General features: G+C 37.5%; 2 protein-coding genes across 2 annotated transcripts in view; one reads left to right on the top strand and one right to left on the bottom strand.

Annotated features, from left to right (window-relative positions):
• Positions 1–5483: 5483 nt before the first annotated feature.
• Positions 5484–6971, top strand: HELRODRAFT_91264 (hypothetical protein; the record flags this gene model as incomplete). Its single annotated transcript, XM_009033757.1, has 1 exon — positions 5484–6971. A coding segment is annotated over one exon (1488 nt), but the record flags the coding sequence as incomplete, so codon positions are not given.
• Positions 6972–12826: 5855 nt separating this feature from the next.
• The window catches only part of HELRODRAFT_91243 (hypothetical protein), a gene marked incomplete at both ends in the record, with an annotated part of 8301 nt that continues 3477 nt past the window's right edge, over positions 12827–17650 (bottom strand). Inside the window, 13 exons of the mRNA XM_009033756.1 lie at positions 12827–12920; positions 13139–13289; positions 13415–13528; positions 13732–13864; positions 14068–14170; positions 14475–14627; positions 14861–14942; positions 15105–15195; positions 15619–15756; positions 15868–15963; positions 16225–16372; positions 16528–16641; positions 16829–16945. Coding sequence (XP_009032004.1) covers positions 12827–12920; positions 13139–13289; positions 13415–13528; positions 13732–13864; positions 14068–14170; positions 14475–14627; positions 14861–14942; positions 15105–15195; positions 15619–15756; positions 15868–15963; positions 16225–16372; positions 16528–16641; positions 16829–16945 — 1534 coding nt within the window. The remainder of the gene's footprint in view (positions 12921–13138; positions 13290–13414; positions 13529–13731; positions 13865–14067; positions 14171–14474; positions 14628–14860; positions 14943–15104; positions 15196–15618; positions 15757–15867; positions 15964–16224; positions 16373–16527; positions 16642–16828; positions 16946–17650) is intronic.

The following is a 17650-nucleotide window of genomic DNA, read 5'->3' as shown; positions in this document are numbered from 1 at the left end:
AATTCTTTGTTTTTTTACCTCTTTTTCGTTGTCATATTCTTTGGTAGTCGTCTGTGATGAACATGTCGTCGTCGTAATAAACTGATTTGTTTATTTCTCATCATCATCTCCATCATAGCTTTCATCAAACAACAACATTATCACCACCATCATCACCAACATCACCACCATCATCACCAACATCATCAACAACGACAACACCACCATCACCATCATCATTATAACCATCTCCACCATCATCATCGCCCTTAATTTTATCACCATCATCATTATAACCACCATCCTCATCACCATTAATTTCATCATTATAACCATCATCATCAGCAGCAGCAGCAACAGCAGCAACAGCAGCAACCCAGTAGTATAGATGTTGTCCAGATGCCAATCTACGACCCACAGGCCTACGAGCAGTTCAGGCGCGCGGCTACAGGGGGCCGACCCTCGATCCGAAGTTTGTCCATGGACGCCTGCCCCCTCCCTCCAGTTTCCATCAGAAGAGCCAGGTCACCGTCTATTCGAACGAGCACACAAACGCCCAGCCCTTCCCTGAAAAAGAAGAACAAAGTGGGCATGGTCAGCTGTCCGACCGGTATGGCGGGCGAGGAAGAGGCGAGTGGTAGCCGGTGGTTAAATAAAAAAATACCGCCACCGCTTCCGCGAATCGTTCGACAGCTGCGCGAGGAGGTTGTCGGTGTGTTCAGCGGCCGCAACAGGTCGCCTGACAGTCGCCACTCCACTGAGGATGAAGACAACAACAACAACAACAACCAGCAACGACATCAACAACAACAACAGCAACAGACAACTACGAACGAATCCTCAAGTCTGCATCCGCGAATCCGCGAGAGTAGGAAACGATTTATCGACGAAAGTAGCAGCAGTACAAACAGCAGCAGCAGCAGTGGCGACCATCACCACCACCATCAGCCACAAAATCAACACCACCACCATCATCATACTCGCCCGCAAGATCCGCAAGATTCATTCGGATCCTCCACCATGGATAGTATCTTGAATGAGGACTGTACCGACAAACTGCTCTACTACAGCTCCTACCGAGGTTGCAGCACACCACATTCGGATAATATCGGTCCCGGTACTCAATCAAATTTTCCAATAACAACACAAAACAATTGTTTTTTTAACACAAACCGATCCACAATATCCAGGCGAATACCGCCGATTCTAATCGAAAAAGAAGAAGACGACGACGATGACCGACATACCGGCAAAAATACCGACGATACTTTAATAGTGGAACATTCTAGAAGAAATAGTTTTGATAACCAACGCAAAGCTGATCTTGACTGTGATAATACAAAGACTTCATACTCCAATCTACACCTACAAAACGAAAGTGAAAGTGCAAAATCAAGTACCGATGCCGTCAGCACATCCCAGCAACATGTGACATTCGGCCTGGAATTCCCAAACGACGAAAAGTAATTAAGTGTTTGTCTTTGTGTGTGTGTGCGTGTGTGCATGTGCGTGTGTGTGTGCGTGTTGGTATTATTACGTCATTGTTCATATTATCTATACAATTTCACGACTGAGAAAGTTATTGATTAAGACTCCTAAATCATTTGAAATGAGTGAATCCACATGTGTGTATGTATATATATATATATATATATATATATATATATATATATATATACATATAAAATAAATATCCAACTGAATGCCGACATGTGCAATTAACGACAAATCAAAGTGTTAATCCATTTGTTACTTGATGTTTGACGGTTCAGTGTCACTCATCATGTTTTGGTTTTAACATACATATATACAAACAAACAAACAAACAAACAAACATTCAAAAACATACAAACACACATACAAACACACGTACAAACACACGTACATACGTAGGTACAAAGTAACATATTAGCAGTGGCAAAATTGAAAATTTCTAAATGAACTTCTACGTTCAATATGATTGCATGGCGATGATTGCTCGTGCCCCGTACTCTGACGTCACACCGAGACATACAAACATGCGAACATACAAACACAGACACACAGACAGAGAGACAGTCAGACAGATAGACAGACAGACAGACATGCAAACAGATTCAAATCAAACGAACGTGTGCGTTTTAAAAACCATACTTACTTTAAAACTAATAAAAAAGTAATAACGAGAGAGAGAGAAAGAGAAAGAGAGAGAGAGAGAGAGAACTAACAATAATATTTATTTATAATGAGCAGACAGGAATGAAAGAATGAGAAAATGGAAAAGAAAAAAGAAAAACACAGATGAATGCATGAAGATCTCTTAAGTAACTTTTAAAACAATTTCCATGCCCAGCACCGCTTGGTGCAACCAGCGTTCATGTTTGCTCGGTTCGTTCGTTCGTTCGTTCGTTTGTTCGTTCGTTTGTTTGTATGGTTCGTTCGTTTGTTTATTTTTACGTTCATTTGTTCGTTCGTTGGCTAGATGATTTTTTCATTATTGGCTTTGCAATCTGTTTAAGTAATTAGAGAGGAAGTTAACGAGTTGAAATCGTCTGAAAAAAAATGTTTTGTATGAATTGTATGTGTGCGTGCGTGCGTGTGTATGCGTGCGTGCGTGTGTGTGTGTGTGTGTGTGTGTGTGTGTTAAACAGTTGTTTCTGGCGTGTTTATTAAATTTTTAAAAAATATTTATAAGACACACACACACCCCAGAGAGAGAAAGAGAGGGAGAGAGAGAGAGAGAGAGAGAGAGAGAGAAGGAGAGAGATACCTTCACACAGACAGACAAACACACACACACAGACAGACAAACACACACATACAGACATACGTATAAATGAAAATGCCATCTCGAAATATTAACTGTTGAAATATTCCATTATGAACGATTGTTAAAAAAGGTATGGAGAAATTATTTTTGATTTATAGACACATTAATAATTTTTCCAAATATTTATAACTCAATATTATATCATGAAAAAAAACCATCATCAGGGTTTTTATTTTATAAAATCTAACTTATTTTTGAAAACGTTTTTGTGATGCTGTTTCATAAATAGGTATGCACTTGCTAGACAAAAAGAAAAGTTGTTTGGTGGGAATGTTTGTGTGTGTGCATGCGTGTGTGTGTACGGGCATGCGTGTGTATGTATGTGTGTGTCTGTGTGTTGTGTGTTTGTGTCTCTGTGTGTGTGTCTCTGTGTGTGTGGGTGCGTGTGTGTGCGTGTAGGGTTTAAGATAACGGTCAAACAACAGATCTTTTCCAAAAAACTTTGAAAAAATTCTTCGCGAGAATTTTCTTAGATTACTTCCATTCCTCTTTTGATTCAGTCGAAATGAGAAAAGAAAATGGGATCAACTCATTTTTAATCATCGTTCTATAAGAGGAAAAAAAACTAATTGACGAAAAAAACGGTGAAAAAAATAAAATGAATTATTTTTCTTGATACACACTCTCTCTCTCTCTCTCTCTCTCTCTCTCTTTTTCTCTCTTAATCCTTAACAGTAAGATGACAAAAAAGACACTGAAAAAATTAAAAACGAATTAATAACTCCTTCTCTCTGTTTTTCTCTCTTTCTTCTTTTTCAATTCCTATCTGTTTCACTCGTTATCTTTCTCTCTGTCTCTCTCTCTCTCTCTCTCTCTCTCTCTCTTTCTTTCTGTCTGTCTCTGGCTCTTGACAACAACAAAAAACTGTAGCTAACAGCATACAATGTCTATCTTTAACGCAGTCTGTATCAGACAAATTGAAATCTCTTTGAATGACGCGTCGTGAGGAGGATAGAGTTGATTTTTTTTCTCAAACCACTCACTTTATCAGCATTATCTCTATCTTTTGTTTTCCATTCTCTCTATTTCTCTCTTTCTTTCTTCTTCTGGTTTTCTTCTTCCAAGTTTAGCCACTATCTTGTAAGTAGGCGTGTGGCGTGTGTGTGTGGCGCGTGTGTGTGGCGTGCCTGTGGCGCGTGGTGTGTGTGTGGCGTGTGTTTGTGTGTATGGCGTGTGTGTGTGTGTGTGGCGCGTGGTGTGTGTGTGTGTGTGTGTGTGGCGTGCGTTCTATTGTACGTTGTGCTGTTATCGTCATTATATTCATGGAAATATAAAAATGAAAAATGGAACGTGACTAGAATATGTAAACAACACATACACACACACACACACAAACACACAATACACATACATACATAGCTATTATATCTGTGCAGACAAAACAAAAATACATTTACTAGAATGATGATAATAAAAACCATTATACATAGAGACATCACATACATACATACATACACATTCACTCGAACTGTTAGACGAACATTTTTCAGGAAATCACGAACGAATGGTTTCATGTTCTTGTTTACAGCAGCAACCAATGAAATTTAAACAATTTTGTTTATTTACGTTTATTTATCTATGTTTGTGTGTGTGTATGTATGTGTAATCACGTGCATGTATGTGTGTGTATGTATGCGCGAAAATATGTATGTATGCACGTGCAATCTGTGTGTAAATTTGTTTGTGCATGTAAACGTACGTATATGTTTATGTAGTAATGTGTGTGTGCGTGTGCATGTGCATGTGTGTATGTGTGTGTGTATGTGTATTTGAATGTTTTCCACAGAAACTTTGTTTTCAGACAAATGCGTTGTTTACATTGTGACTGAACAATATCTTCTTCTACTACTGCTACACACACACACACACAAACACACCACACACACACACACAAACACACACACAAGCATTTCTCTGATGCCTGTTTATTAGTTTGCATTATAAAAGAAATAAAATAAACACTCGTATAATAAACTCGCCATAAAATCAAATGGTTGTAGAGTAGAGGAGTTATACCACTGTCAGTATTAAATTTACTGTTTTAAAACAATTATATAATTTTTAACTGGGTGCTTCTAAACCGAAAGTAAGAAAGGTAGAAGAAAAATCATATGGCCACTTAAATAAAAACACTCCCCCTTTAAAATTATGCCCCCAACCATGGAAAGCACCTACACCCCCATAAAAACTTAAGCGGTATGGCGCAAGAACTACTCTAGATAATAAAGCCTATGTCTTTAAAAAAAAACTTCTTTTATATAATCTCAAACATTCATTCTCTTGTCGGAAACAGCTAATTTTTCATACTGAAGCAATAAATCTCTGCCTGTAAACATGCATGTATGTATGTGTGTGTATGTATGTGTGTATGTATGTGTGTGTGTATGTATGTATGTATGTGTATATGTATGTATGTGCATATATGTGTATGAATGAATGAATGCTTATATGTTATGTATGCATGTTGTCTGCAAATAATGTAAGTTTCTGATATGGTTTTCTCATCTAGTGTTAAATCATGTTAAACTATTGGCATTATGACAACGCTCAGCAATAATGAACACTCACCTCTCCTATCTATTTATTCACATTTTATGGATGAAACTTTTGAAAATGTTTGCAAAAATTCAACTGCAGATCTCACTCGTGTGACGAACGAAAGGAAGATTCAACGCGGCCCAACAACAAGCCGACGATGCTCCAGTCGAAATCTCTGCAGGAAGATGCCTCGGAACACCAGCACTTCCAACAACAACAACCCTCTCACGCCAACTCTCTTCAACACCTCCAGCGACAGCAGCAGCGCGATTTGCGACGACAGCAACGACGTCGCCGTTTTTCGTCAACGTCATCGTGGCTGTCCGGCATCCCGCAGACCACACCGGAAGATGACGTCATCGGATCCGAGAGGGTCATCATCAACGTAAGCGGAATGAGATTTGAAACTCAGTTGAAAACCCTGGAACAGTTTCCGGACACTCTACTCGGGGATGCTGCCAAACGAAGCGTCCATTTCGACTTTTCCAGGAATGAGTACTTCTTCGATCGGAACCGCCCAAGCTTTGACGCCATCTTGTATTACTACCAAAGTGGCGGTCGTCTGAGAAGGCCAGTGAACGTGCCACTGGATATTTTCATGGAGGAGATCAAATTCTACCAGCTGAGTGATGACGCCATAGCCCAGTACAAAGAAGATGAAGGTTTTGTGAAGGAGGAAGAGAAGCCGATGCCCGCAAATCAGTTTCAAAGAAAAGTTTGGCTGTTGTTTGAGTATCCAGAGAGTTCTTTAGCTGCTAGAATTATCGCCATCCTGTCTGTTATTGTTATTTTGTTGTCGATTGTCATTTTCTGTTTGGAAACTGTGCCGGGCCTGAAGCACACCACAATTAAAAATGTCACCTCGTTAAACGCGTCCAATCCGGATTTTGACGAGAAAGTAGAGATAGAAACGTTCACGGACACATTTTTCATCATTGAGACTTGCTGCATAGTTTGGTTCACCTTTGAAATTTCAGTTCGTTTTTTTGCATCACCCAATCATTTATTATTTTTTAAAAACATGATGAACCTTATAGACTTGCTGGCCATAGTTCCATATTTCATAACACTCGCCACCATGTTCGCAACCGAGCACAAGACGAGCAGCCAGGCGATGTCGCTTGCAATCTTAAGAGTCATAAGACTTGTGCGAGTCTTCCGAATATTCAAGTTGTCTCGACATTCTAAAGGCTTGCAAATACTCGGCCAGACGATCAGAGCCAGTATGCGTGAACTAGGCTTGCTTATATTTTTTCTCCTCATCTGTGTTATTCTTTTTTCAAGTGCAGTATTTTTCGCGGAAGCCGAAACTCCCGACACGCAATTTACTAGCATTCCTGACGCTTTCTGGTGGGCCGTTGTGACGATGACCACGGTTGGGTACGGAGACATGCGGCCCATAAGTCCATGGGGTAAATTAGTGGGGTCGCTGTGTGCCATCGCTGGCGTGCTGACCATCGCCCTGCCAGTGCCTGTGATTGTTTCCAACTTCAACTACTTCTACCATCGAGAAACAGACAACGAGGACAATCAGATCTACACGCACGTTCAAAGTTGTCCTAATTTTTCCGCCAGTGCATCGCGGTTGCCGTCGTCGAAGAAAAACAACAGCGCCGAAGAAGACGACCAAGAGAAGAAGCAGTTGATGTCGAAGGCAGACGAGGATCGAAGGAAGTCAATCGATCGATCGAGCACCAACACGGAGGACAGGTCACTACTTGGTGAGGAGGATTATCTTGACGACCAACAAACATCTAACAGCCGTCTGCACACAGCTTCTGCAACTGCTGCAGCAGACGATGAACACGGCTACCCGAACTTCACACGTGTCGCTACTGACACCGGACCCCTGTTGAGTGAATTTGCAAAAGATGCCGACTCAATTCAGCAACTGTATCGAAACAAATCCATGAACTTTCTGAGAAGCAAACGAGACAAAAAAATGTTGCCGCAAATTCTCGAGAAAGCGCCGAAGCACAACGAAGGAAACCAGTGCGCTCTGAACGCAATAAGGAGGACGGTGACGTGCGACGATGCGACGAGGACCGACAGGAACAAACTATCAACTCCGAGAACGCCTGACCTGCTGAACTCTCACCAAAACAGGAAGAACAGGCTGTCGCGATCGTACAGCAACTGCATCGATATAGAGAGCGATGAGCGAGACACCAGCAGCCACCAGAGCCACACGCCAACAAGCCAGAACGTCACACGCGGTGGCAGCAACGATTCTCCAGTGATGATCAAGATAGATAGCGACCTAGTTAGCTCCAATCAAGTATTAAAACCCGCCAGCAGCAGACGACCTTCCACTCTGCAGAGACAGAACAGTATTTACAATCACGTTCCTGAGATAGCTCAGATGGCTAGAATAAAACAATTCAAACCGTCCAACTCCATCGAAACATCGAATCCAGCTACATCTCCGAAGGAGTGCAGCGAACTTCTTATTTCTCCTCTCTCGCAGTCATCGACGGCAATTCCTTTGACCTACTTGTTACCGGGTTCAACTGCATCTCAATCCTCATCTATCCCGATATCCAGCAACTTACCTTCGTCGCCGTACCTTTCATCAGCCAGTAGTCAGAGCAGCACCGCGCCACGCCACAACACTCCAGCCACGGTGCCTGCTTCCAAGGTACGATTCTAATGCCATGTTAGAACATTGATTAATTTGTTATTGAGTTTTCGCATTTATTTCATTTATTTTATTTTCTTTTGTCTTATTTGTTGAAATAATTTTTAGATTTTTATCACTCGATTCGTTATGTAATCGTTACACTGCCAGTACAAGCTCCTCTCACGTGATAAAAAATACACAAACGCAGATAATATTTTAAATACAGATGAAATCAATTAATCCAAAATAATTTTAAATAAATTCGAACAAGGCTGCTAGCGTGTAACCATCGAATCGAATAATTTTTTTTCAAATCAACTGCATCTAGAGCCTGCTGCTAAGTTAAAAAAAATTTCTGTGACCTTTTAACACTCCATGAAAATGTCAATCATCTCTCTCTCTCTCTCTCTCCTTCTTTCTTATTTGCTCTCCCCCTCTATCTCTCTTTCCCGCACTCTCTCTTTCTCTCTCTTTCTCTCTTTCTCTCTTTCTCCCTCTGAAATTAATTAAAAACACCGAGACACTAGTGACACGATAGTTAGTAAGAAATAGAAAAATAGCCACTGGATGTTTCTAGCGAAAGATCTCAGAAGGAAGTTTGTTATTGCATCGATAAAAGGTGGTACATACGTGCACCTGATGTTATTATACCGACCGAGATTCGATCGCTAATATCGACTCCATTCGTGATGCAACAGTCTTCGAATGCACGCACACGCACGCACAGATAAACACCCACATACACACAAACACACACACGTACACACACACATACACAAACAACACACCCCTACCCTACCATGTTTTTTGAGAATAGCAGGGATGTTATAAATATAAGAGCGCAAGTAAAAAAAACAATACATCACGTGTTTGTTACACCACATTACATTACATTTGGTTACATTTGGTTACATTAGATTTTGTTACATTAACTCATATAATGTTACATCATCATGTTATAAGACCCAGTGTTCATTTTCTACTTATATCTATCTCATAACATCAATTAAATTAACATTAATTTGACGGATTGAGTGATTTTGTGTTGATGTTTTTCTTTTGTCTCTCTCTCTCTCTCTCTCTCTCCTCTTTCTATATCTTTTTTCTCTTACATTCTTTCTATCCCCCCCCCTCTCTCTCTCTCTCTCTCTCTCTCACTCTCTCTACTTCCTCTACTTCTTTTGTTTGTCTATTTTTTCAATTTATTTTTATCAGTATATCTTTTGTAATTGCCTTCTTTTACTTTTTCTATAATTGTTTTTCTCTTCTCTCTCTCTCTCTTTCTCTCTTCCTCTCTCTCTCTCTTTTTCATTTTTATCTTGTATGAAATGAACAAACAAACAACAACAACAAAGAGGCTGATGCAGTCTTAACATAATAATTTAGCTTCATAATATTAGTAAAAACTAATATGCTGCGTTTTTGTGTGTATCTGTGTGTGTGTTTGTGTGTGTGTTTGTGTTTGTGTGTGTTTATGTTTGTGTGTTCTCAAATCATTTTTAGCGTTTTGTTAGATTTATTCATGTTCATTGGTTATTAACAACAATTACGATTTTTTGTTATAAAGGTTAGAACTACTGAGATAATAATCTGATTTAAATCTATCATCATTGTAGTCGTCTTCATCATCATCATCGTCATCATCATCGTCTGAAGTTTCACCATACCGTAAATTATATTAACAATATCAAACATTATCATCACCACCAACATCATCATACACGCGTACACACACACACACACACATACAAACATACGTACAAGCATACATATACAAATACCTACAAACATACATACATACATACATGTACAATACGTACGAACATACAAAATATATACACACATAAAAGCAAAAAACAAAAGAGCATCTTGTTCAGCAGCAATTAAGCCGTTTTGTTTTCATGATGTATGTATGTATGTATGTGTGTATGTGTTTATGTATGTATGTATGTATGTATGTATGTATGTATGTATGTATGTGTGTATGTATGTGTGTATGTATGTATTATTGTGTTGACGTTATTTTCCATAATTTTTTTTAGCTAGAGGCTGTTGTGTTGTTATTTATTTGATTATTATTATTATTATTGTTGTTATTATTATTGTTATTATTATTATTATTATTATTGCAAGATTGTTTTTGTTATCTACTATCTCTTGTTTTCTATCTGTGTTCATTTCATTCATATGTTATTAAATAATTAAAGAAATGAATGAATGAATGAATGAGAGATAAAATTAATGAATATTTTCAAGAACAAGCATCATTGAGGAATATGAAAAAAATCGTATTATATGATACATATTTATACCCACACACACACACACACACACACACACACACACACACACACACACACACACACACACATACACACACGCACACACCACACACACACATACACAGACATACACACAAGAACAAACAACTGTTTTTTAAGTGTGCCTATATATACATGGTATAATTATATTTATATTATATAAATATGTGTATGTTGTATATACCTGATTAATATAATATTAAGCATACACTAATAATGTAACTGTTAAACTAGGTGTTATGTTAGAAGAAAATTTATTGGTTCGTAAATTATTATTGGTTCACACACGTGTTTGTTTGTTCGTCCGTTCGTTCGTAAATTCCTTAATTTTTATTTGTTTTTTCTATGATTAATTTATTCGATTTTTATTTTGTTTTGCATTTTTTTGGTTTAATTTTTGATTTAAATTTTAGTTTTTCAAGCATTACGTGAGAGTAGTAGTGATTTTGTATTCATCCAACCATCTGCCCATCCATCCATCCATCTGTCTATCCTTTTATTCATTTAGTTGTCTGTCTGTCGATCTATCTATCCATTTTTGCGTTTTTACATTCATCCGTACATCCATTCATATATCATCCATCTTTGTATCTATATCTATCTATTCATCCAATCATTCACCCATGTACCTCTCCGTCTCCGTATATCTATTTATCATTCATCCATGTATCTCTTCATCGATTCATGCATCCATCCATGTATTTATCCATCCATCAATCATTCAATCACCATTGCATAGTTCTTTGTTCATCATCATCATCATCACACGAGCTATCATCATCATCATCGTTATTGATAATTGATATTATTATTATTGTTGTTTTATTATTATTTATATTGTTCTATTCCATCTAACTTATGCTCTCTCTCTAATTTGATCCACTTCCTTTTACTTGTAAATAATAAGATAGATCTTTTTTATTTTAAATTAAAATTAAAATACTGGAATTTTTCATTTTTTTTTGAGAAAAAAAATTAATTCAAATATAAAATTAATTTTCAATAATAATTGAATCAACGTTGTTAATTATAAACCCATTGAATACGATCAAAATTATGTGTAGTGTATATAACTTTACCTACATAAGAACAAGCATGTTTGGTTTATTTTGAATGTATGTTTGTATGTATGTCTGTTTATCTATCTGTCTGTATGTGTATGTATTGATTTATATAGCGCACATATAAATAAACTTGGCATAACATAGAGAAATGAAGGATGTTTTATCGTTAAGAACATAAACAAACAATTCCTATGTATATAATTCTCCTGTGAAAATAAACATACAGCAAAAAAACAACAAAAAATGTGTTTGTTTGTATGTATGCATGTGAATATATATATATACTCACATACAAACATGTGTGTGTGTGTACGTATGTGTGTGTAATGTTACGATTGACTTGGGATTTACGATAATTTTTTCCGTGATTTTAATCCATTAGGTCAGATAAAGAGTTAATAGGCAGCATGGCAATAAAAATCATTTTTGGAACCAGTATGTATGTTTGTGTCTCACACACACACACACACACACACACACATACAACCAGCTATATAAAAAAGAAATTATTCCCAGCTTCAAAGCAAGGTTAAATAACCATCATTGGATAGGAACACAAAGACGCGCGTGCAATCGAACCCGGGAGGCGCCGGTTACCAACAAAAAATGCATGTAAGATAAATTGATTTTTAATGTTTAACAAGCATGCATACATACCCACGCATACATAAATATACACACATACATACATACTTACGTAACCTATCTACACACACACAAAAAAAATCAGGCACACTATAACAATTCCAAGGCATAAAAACAGTATATTCATGTATGAACACACACACACAACACACACATTCATACACACACACAAGTACACACACATATGTGCAGTACACTTTATATTTGTAACACAAACATTAGCCATAATTAAATTCCAGGGCAACGACTATGAATAGACGGATGGAAGGATGAATAGATGGATGAATAGATGGATGGAAGGAGATGGATAGAAAAAAATGGATAGGTAGTTCGTCTATCTTCGTCTGTTAGCGGATGGTTTTTGTGTCAATCACCTGCCACATACACCACCATCATCATCTTCACTTCTTCACTAACATTATTGTTGCTAATATTATTTTCACATTATTTCTCCACTCTCTCTCTCCCTTCCTCTCTCTCTCTCTATATATATATATATCTGTGTGTATTTACGTATATATATATATATATATATATATATATATATGTTTATCTATGTACCTATATATGTATATATATATATATATATATATATTATATGTGTGTGTGTGTGTGTGTGTGTTTGTGTGCATCTATGTAATTACATCACTCTCTCGTTTAGTTTTTTTTTTCATAATTTGTCAAAAAAATACTAAAAATTAACTTTCGAGAGAGCCGCAAAATGGTAATAACAAATGATCAATGACTCTAAAGGCGGTTGAACTGTCACAATTTTAAAAGTTCGCCATCGTAATAATTTTTTCATCCTCGTCATCATCTTCATTTCTTTTTTCTTTTTTGGAAACCGCGGTCACCACTCGCAATCGAACCTGGCGACGACAGCATTCTGAGCCGAGAGATCCTTCTGGACTTTGATTCTCATGTAGAAGATTGGACAATCTCGACTTGGCGATTAATCGAGTGATTAAATATTAATTAAAATTTATTATCAAGTAATTAATACACTAATTAACAAGCAGAACATTTCATGTTTAGTGAGCAGAAGAACACTCAGCCAATCAAATCAGCTAGCCAATCAATCAAACCAGCCAGCCAGCCAATCAAATCAATCGCCCAGCCATCCAACCAATCAAATCAATCAGCCAATCAAATTGATAGCAACCTAGTGCATAGAATTTCTTCATGTAAACTTCCCTGACATCTCTGACACTGGGTCCATAGACGTGAAAATTTTTCCTCCAAAGAATTAAAATAAGCAATCTCTTTTCGGTAGATGTCGGCTTCTGATGGTTTGCAATGTACGCAAACTGGACCTATACCTTATTTCATGAAGAATTTTTTTGTAAAGTTAAAAAAATTATGTAGCGTTTTGTTTGAGAAAACTTTTAAGAGAGAAGCAGAACACACGCCACACACACACAGACACACACACGCATACTAGATTGATCAAGCGGAGTTTTACACCCAATGCAAGTTTCTTTCTTCTGTGTAAAACCAGCCAGGCCACCAACTTTCGAAGCTACCAAAGTTTTTGTCTGCGTATGTTCACCCTCTGAAAAATAAAAAATACATACAAACATACATACTAACATACAAACATACTTACAAACATACAAACATTTATACAAAAAAACATACAAACATACATACTAATATACATACTAACATACCATACAAACATATATACTAACATACATACACACACACACACACACACACACACACACACACACACACACACACACACACACATACTCAACAATATGCTCTCGGCTTTTTTATCCCCAAGAATAGGTTCGAAGATCCTGAGCAAAGGATTGGATAGCTGGTTTTCAAGGTAGTACTGCGTGTCGATGGCTATGTTGTTTTCAAGGACGTATATTGGATCCTGCGTAGTAATCAGTATCGCTGTTATGGTTATCAACCAATCAGACAATGCCAGGCAGCCAATCACGCGCAACCAATCACACGCAACCAATTACACGCAACCAATCACACGCAACCAATCAACCAATTACACGCAACCAATCAACCAATTACACGCAACCAATCACACGCAACCAACCAGCCAATCTCACGCAACCAATCAACCTCAGATTTGAGATAGGCAGGCGTTCCTTTCGGTGCGGCGATAATGACGAACGGCACCCTATCTCCCAGCTGGGGCGCACTCCCCGGGTCTCGCTTTTTCATCCTTCGATGACGATGACGTCATTGTGGCGACGATGACGTAAAAATTATGATGACGTAAAAATTATGATGACGACGATTATGTAGAAGTTATGATTAATGAACGAAAGCCATCGTGAATGTAAAAAATGTCACTCTTTTTCTTACAAACACACAAGCTTGCAAAAAAAACAGGCAAGAGAGTGATAAAAAGGAGAGGAAGAAAGAAAGAAAGAGAGAAAGACACTAAAAAAGAGAGACAATCTCTTTCTCTCTCTCACTCACACACACATACAAACACAAACACGCACAAACAAACACACACACACCTATTAGCAAGTTCATTGTGAGCTTGTTTGCCGGCATACTCGTTGTCTTTCTTAGTGAGTTCCTTGGTGATGACAAGTTGTGAGATGTCGATCCTGTTACACAGCAAGTCTGATATCTTCTGCTTCGCATACTCAACAGCCTCCATTGGATCTCTGCAGAAATTTATAAATCATAATTTACACACAGACACACACACGCGCGCGCGCACGCAGAGCTAAAAAATTGTTAAGAATCTATTGCACAAACAAGTTTATAAGACTAGCAAAAAAGAGGTGATTAATAACAGCTATACACATATACATACATAAGCACACACACAAATACGGACACACACACAAACACACACACACACATACCCACAAACAAACACACACACACAACAAACTTGTTAATGAGAATTTTCTGTAGGCACGAGTTAATAAGGTTGGCAACTAGTGGGCAATTATCTCTTCTGACAGTTTCAATGCCTGAATTGTGTTGGGAAAATTAAAGGAATGAAAAAACACACACACACACGCACACGCACAATCAATACAACACACACACATACATACCAACATTACACACGATTCCACACATACACAAACTACACACAAACACATACATAACGAATAAATAATAGCAATCACCTTTGCAATCCATTTTGTCGTATGTATCAGGTTTTGTGTAGTACAATCCAGCGTATCTCTTCTTGTTGATGAGAAGGTACGGGTAATATACCTGCAATGGTATTTTGTATGTATTGTGTATGTGTGTAATGTTTGTGTATGTTTGCATGTATGCAATGTTTGTGTGTACGTATGTGATGCGTGTGTGTGTGTGTGTGCGTGTGTGTGTATTGTACGTGCATCGTGTAATGTATGTATGTGTGTTTTGTGTGGTATGTGTGTATTGTGTGTTTTTAATAATAAATATGTGTTTTGAGTGTATTGTATGTAAGATATAAAGAATGATATTAGTGTGTTTTTAACTAATAAATATGTGTTTTGAGTGTATTGTTCAAATTGTACACCAAAGAAAGCGCTTCTGAGGTCTTTCGAGAGAGGCGCTATACAAGTTCTGATACTGATTAATTGTAAAATATGGAGAATCAAAGATACAAAATAAGATGCAGACAGTACGGAGGCTCAGTTCGGCCCGAACCTTTTCAAATTCCAATTTGATGGGGTCGTCAAACTTTATCGATATCTTCTCAGCTGCCTCCCTGCCCAGTTGCATCGCTTCTGCAACCGTCTGCACTCCAAAATGGCACATCACTGAATCAGTATCCCCATAAATCACCTGTCAATCGTTGAGAGATAGAACAGTTTAAAAGTGAATTATCATTGAAATGAGATACCATAAAGATGGCGTCAATAATGACGTTGTTATTTGGCTTTCCATACTGCTGACCTTGGCGTCGTGCGAATATCCATTCGATTTCGTGAACATCTCCTCCACGTGCTGCTTCGTTTTCTCGATCATCATGCGGCCGAACGCTGAGACACTCTGTGGTGGGGGGCGGTGTGGGAGTTGCTTGTGGTTAGGGAAGTTCATATTTGTTTGGAACTGCCTTAATTGAAATAACTCTGTCAATGACTCTCTGTCTCTCTCTCTTCTCTCTATCTCTTTCTCTCTCATCAACCATGTATAGATTTGTCATTCTTTCAACTTTATCCTGACTTTCTTCTCTCTCTCTCTCTCTTTCTCTCAGTACTACTTCTCTCTCTCTCTTTCTCTCTCTTTCTCTCAGTACTACTAGTAACCAACCTGTGAGAGATCCAGACATGGCAGCATTCCTACTTGAGCCCCTGTGAAGCCATAGACGCTGTTGGCGCTAATCTTGAGGGCAAGCTGTCTGCCATCCAACACCTGGCGTCTGAAGGAATCCGACTCGTTCTTCAAGTCGGTCTTTGCTCTGATTAGTCGACGTTTTGAAGGTGATGATGATCATGTTGGTGATGGTGGTAATGATGATTATGATTATGGGGTGATGATGGTAATGATGATGATTACGGGGTGATGATGGTGATGTGTGGTGATGGTTGCAGGGGAAAATAAATTTAAAAGAACTTTTTTCTAGCAGCCAGTAAGTTTTCCAAAATTTCAGGCAAGAGACCTTTGATGACGGATTTTTTAGCGAAATAATTGCCAGATGGCGTTTTTATGTACTGATCTGGGGTCAACCTAAATAGGGGAAAAAAGATTTATACAATCATTCATTTTCGAATTCATCCACTCACTCCAAATCATAATCTTCCTGCTGAATGTAATAATTAATTCATCTATTTTAATATTTTATCCATTCATTCACTCATTCATTCACTCATTCATTCACTCTCATTCATTGATTTTCTCATTCACTCCATCTAACCCTTCACGCTGGATGATCGACTGATTGAGTAGTGTGGTGTAGCAGAGGTTGTGAGCCATCATGATGGAAGGATACAAGGAAGAAAAATCGAGTGTTGCTATTGGTTCCTTGTAATATCTTAAATTTATATTAGTAAATTTTATTTGGACCTAAGATTCGAACAAGTGTTGTTGATATTCAGCTTTTATTAAATAATGTTTGCATTAACAGGGTTGAATCTACAAAGTTTTTAGGTGTCATTATCTCTAGCAATTTATCCTGGACTAGTCACATTCGATTCATTTCACAAAAGGCTACAAAAAATTTAGGAATACTTTACCGACTGAGATCAAGGTTTCCAAGACATATTTTAATAACACTATATAATTCTATTGTTTTGCCATTTTTCACCTATTGTATTTCTATTTGGGGTTTTACAACAAAATCTAACGTTCGTATGTTGAATCTTTGTCAAAATTATTTTATTCGTATTTTGTTTGGGTTACCAAAATTTGAGCATATCAGTCATTTGTTTATATCATCTGGAATTCTAAAAGTTTACCAGTTACACATTCTTTTCACGTTAATGTTTTTTTATAAATTATTTAAACTAAATTTTTGTCCTTCCTTGTGCCACCAATTAAATCATTTAAACAATAATCGATCAATATTTTTAAGACATAATATAGATTTTTATTTTCCTAAACCTCGTACTAACTTTTTTATTAATTCCGTCTTTCATGTCTCTTGTCGACTTTGGGACTTATTACCAATTCACGTAAAAAATTTGAATACTGCTGGTTTATTTAAAAATTCAGTTTATCAATTAATCTTAACGAATCA

The sequence above is a fragment of the Helobdella robusta genome (genome assembly GCF_000326865.2).
Source record: "Helobdella robusta unplaced genomic scaffold HELROscaffold_97, whole genome shotgun sequence".
Classification (NCBI taxonomy): Eukaryota; Metazoa; Annelida; class Clitellata; order Rhynchobdellida; family Glossiphoniidae; genus Helobdella; species Helobdella robusta.
Note: the sequence above shows the minus strand (reverse complement) of the source record. Positions and strands in the feature narration are given on the sequence as shown.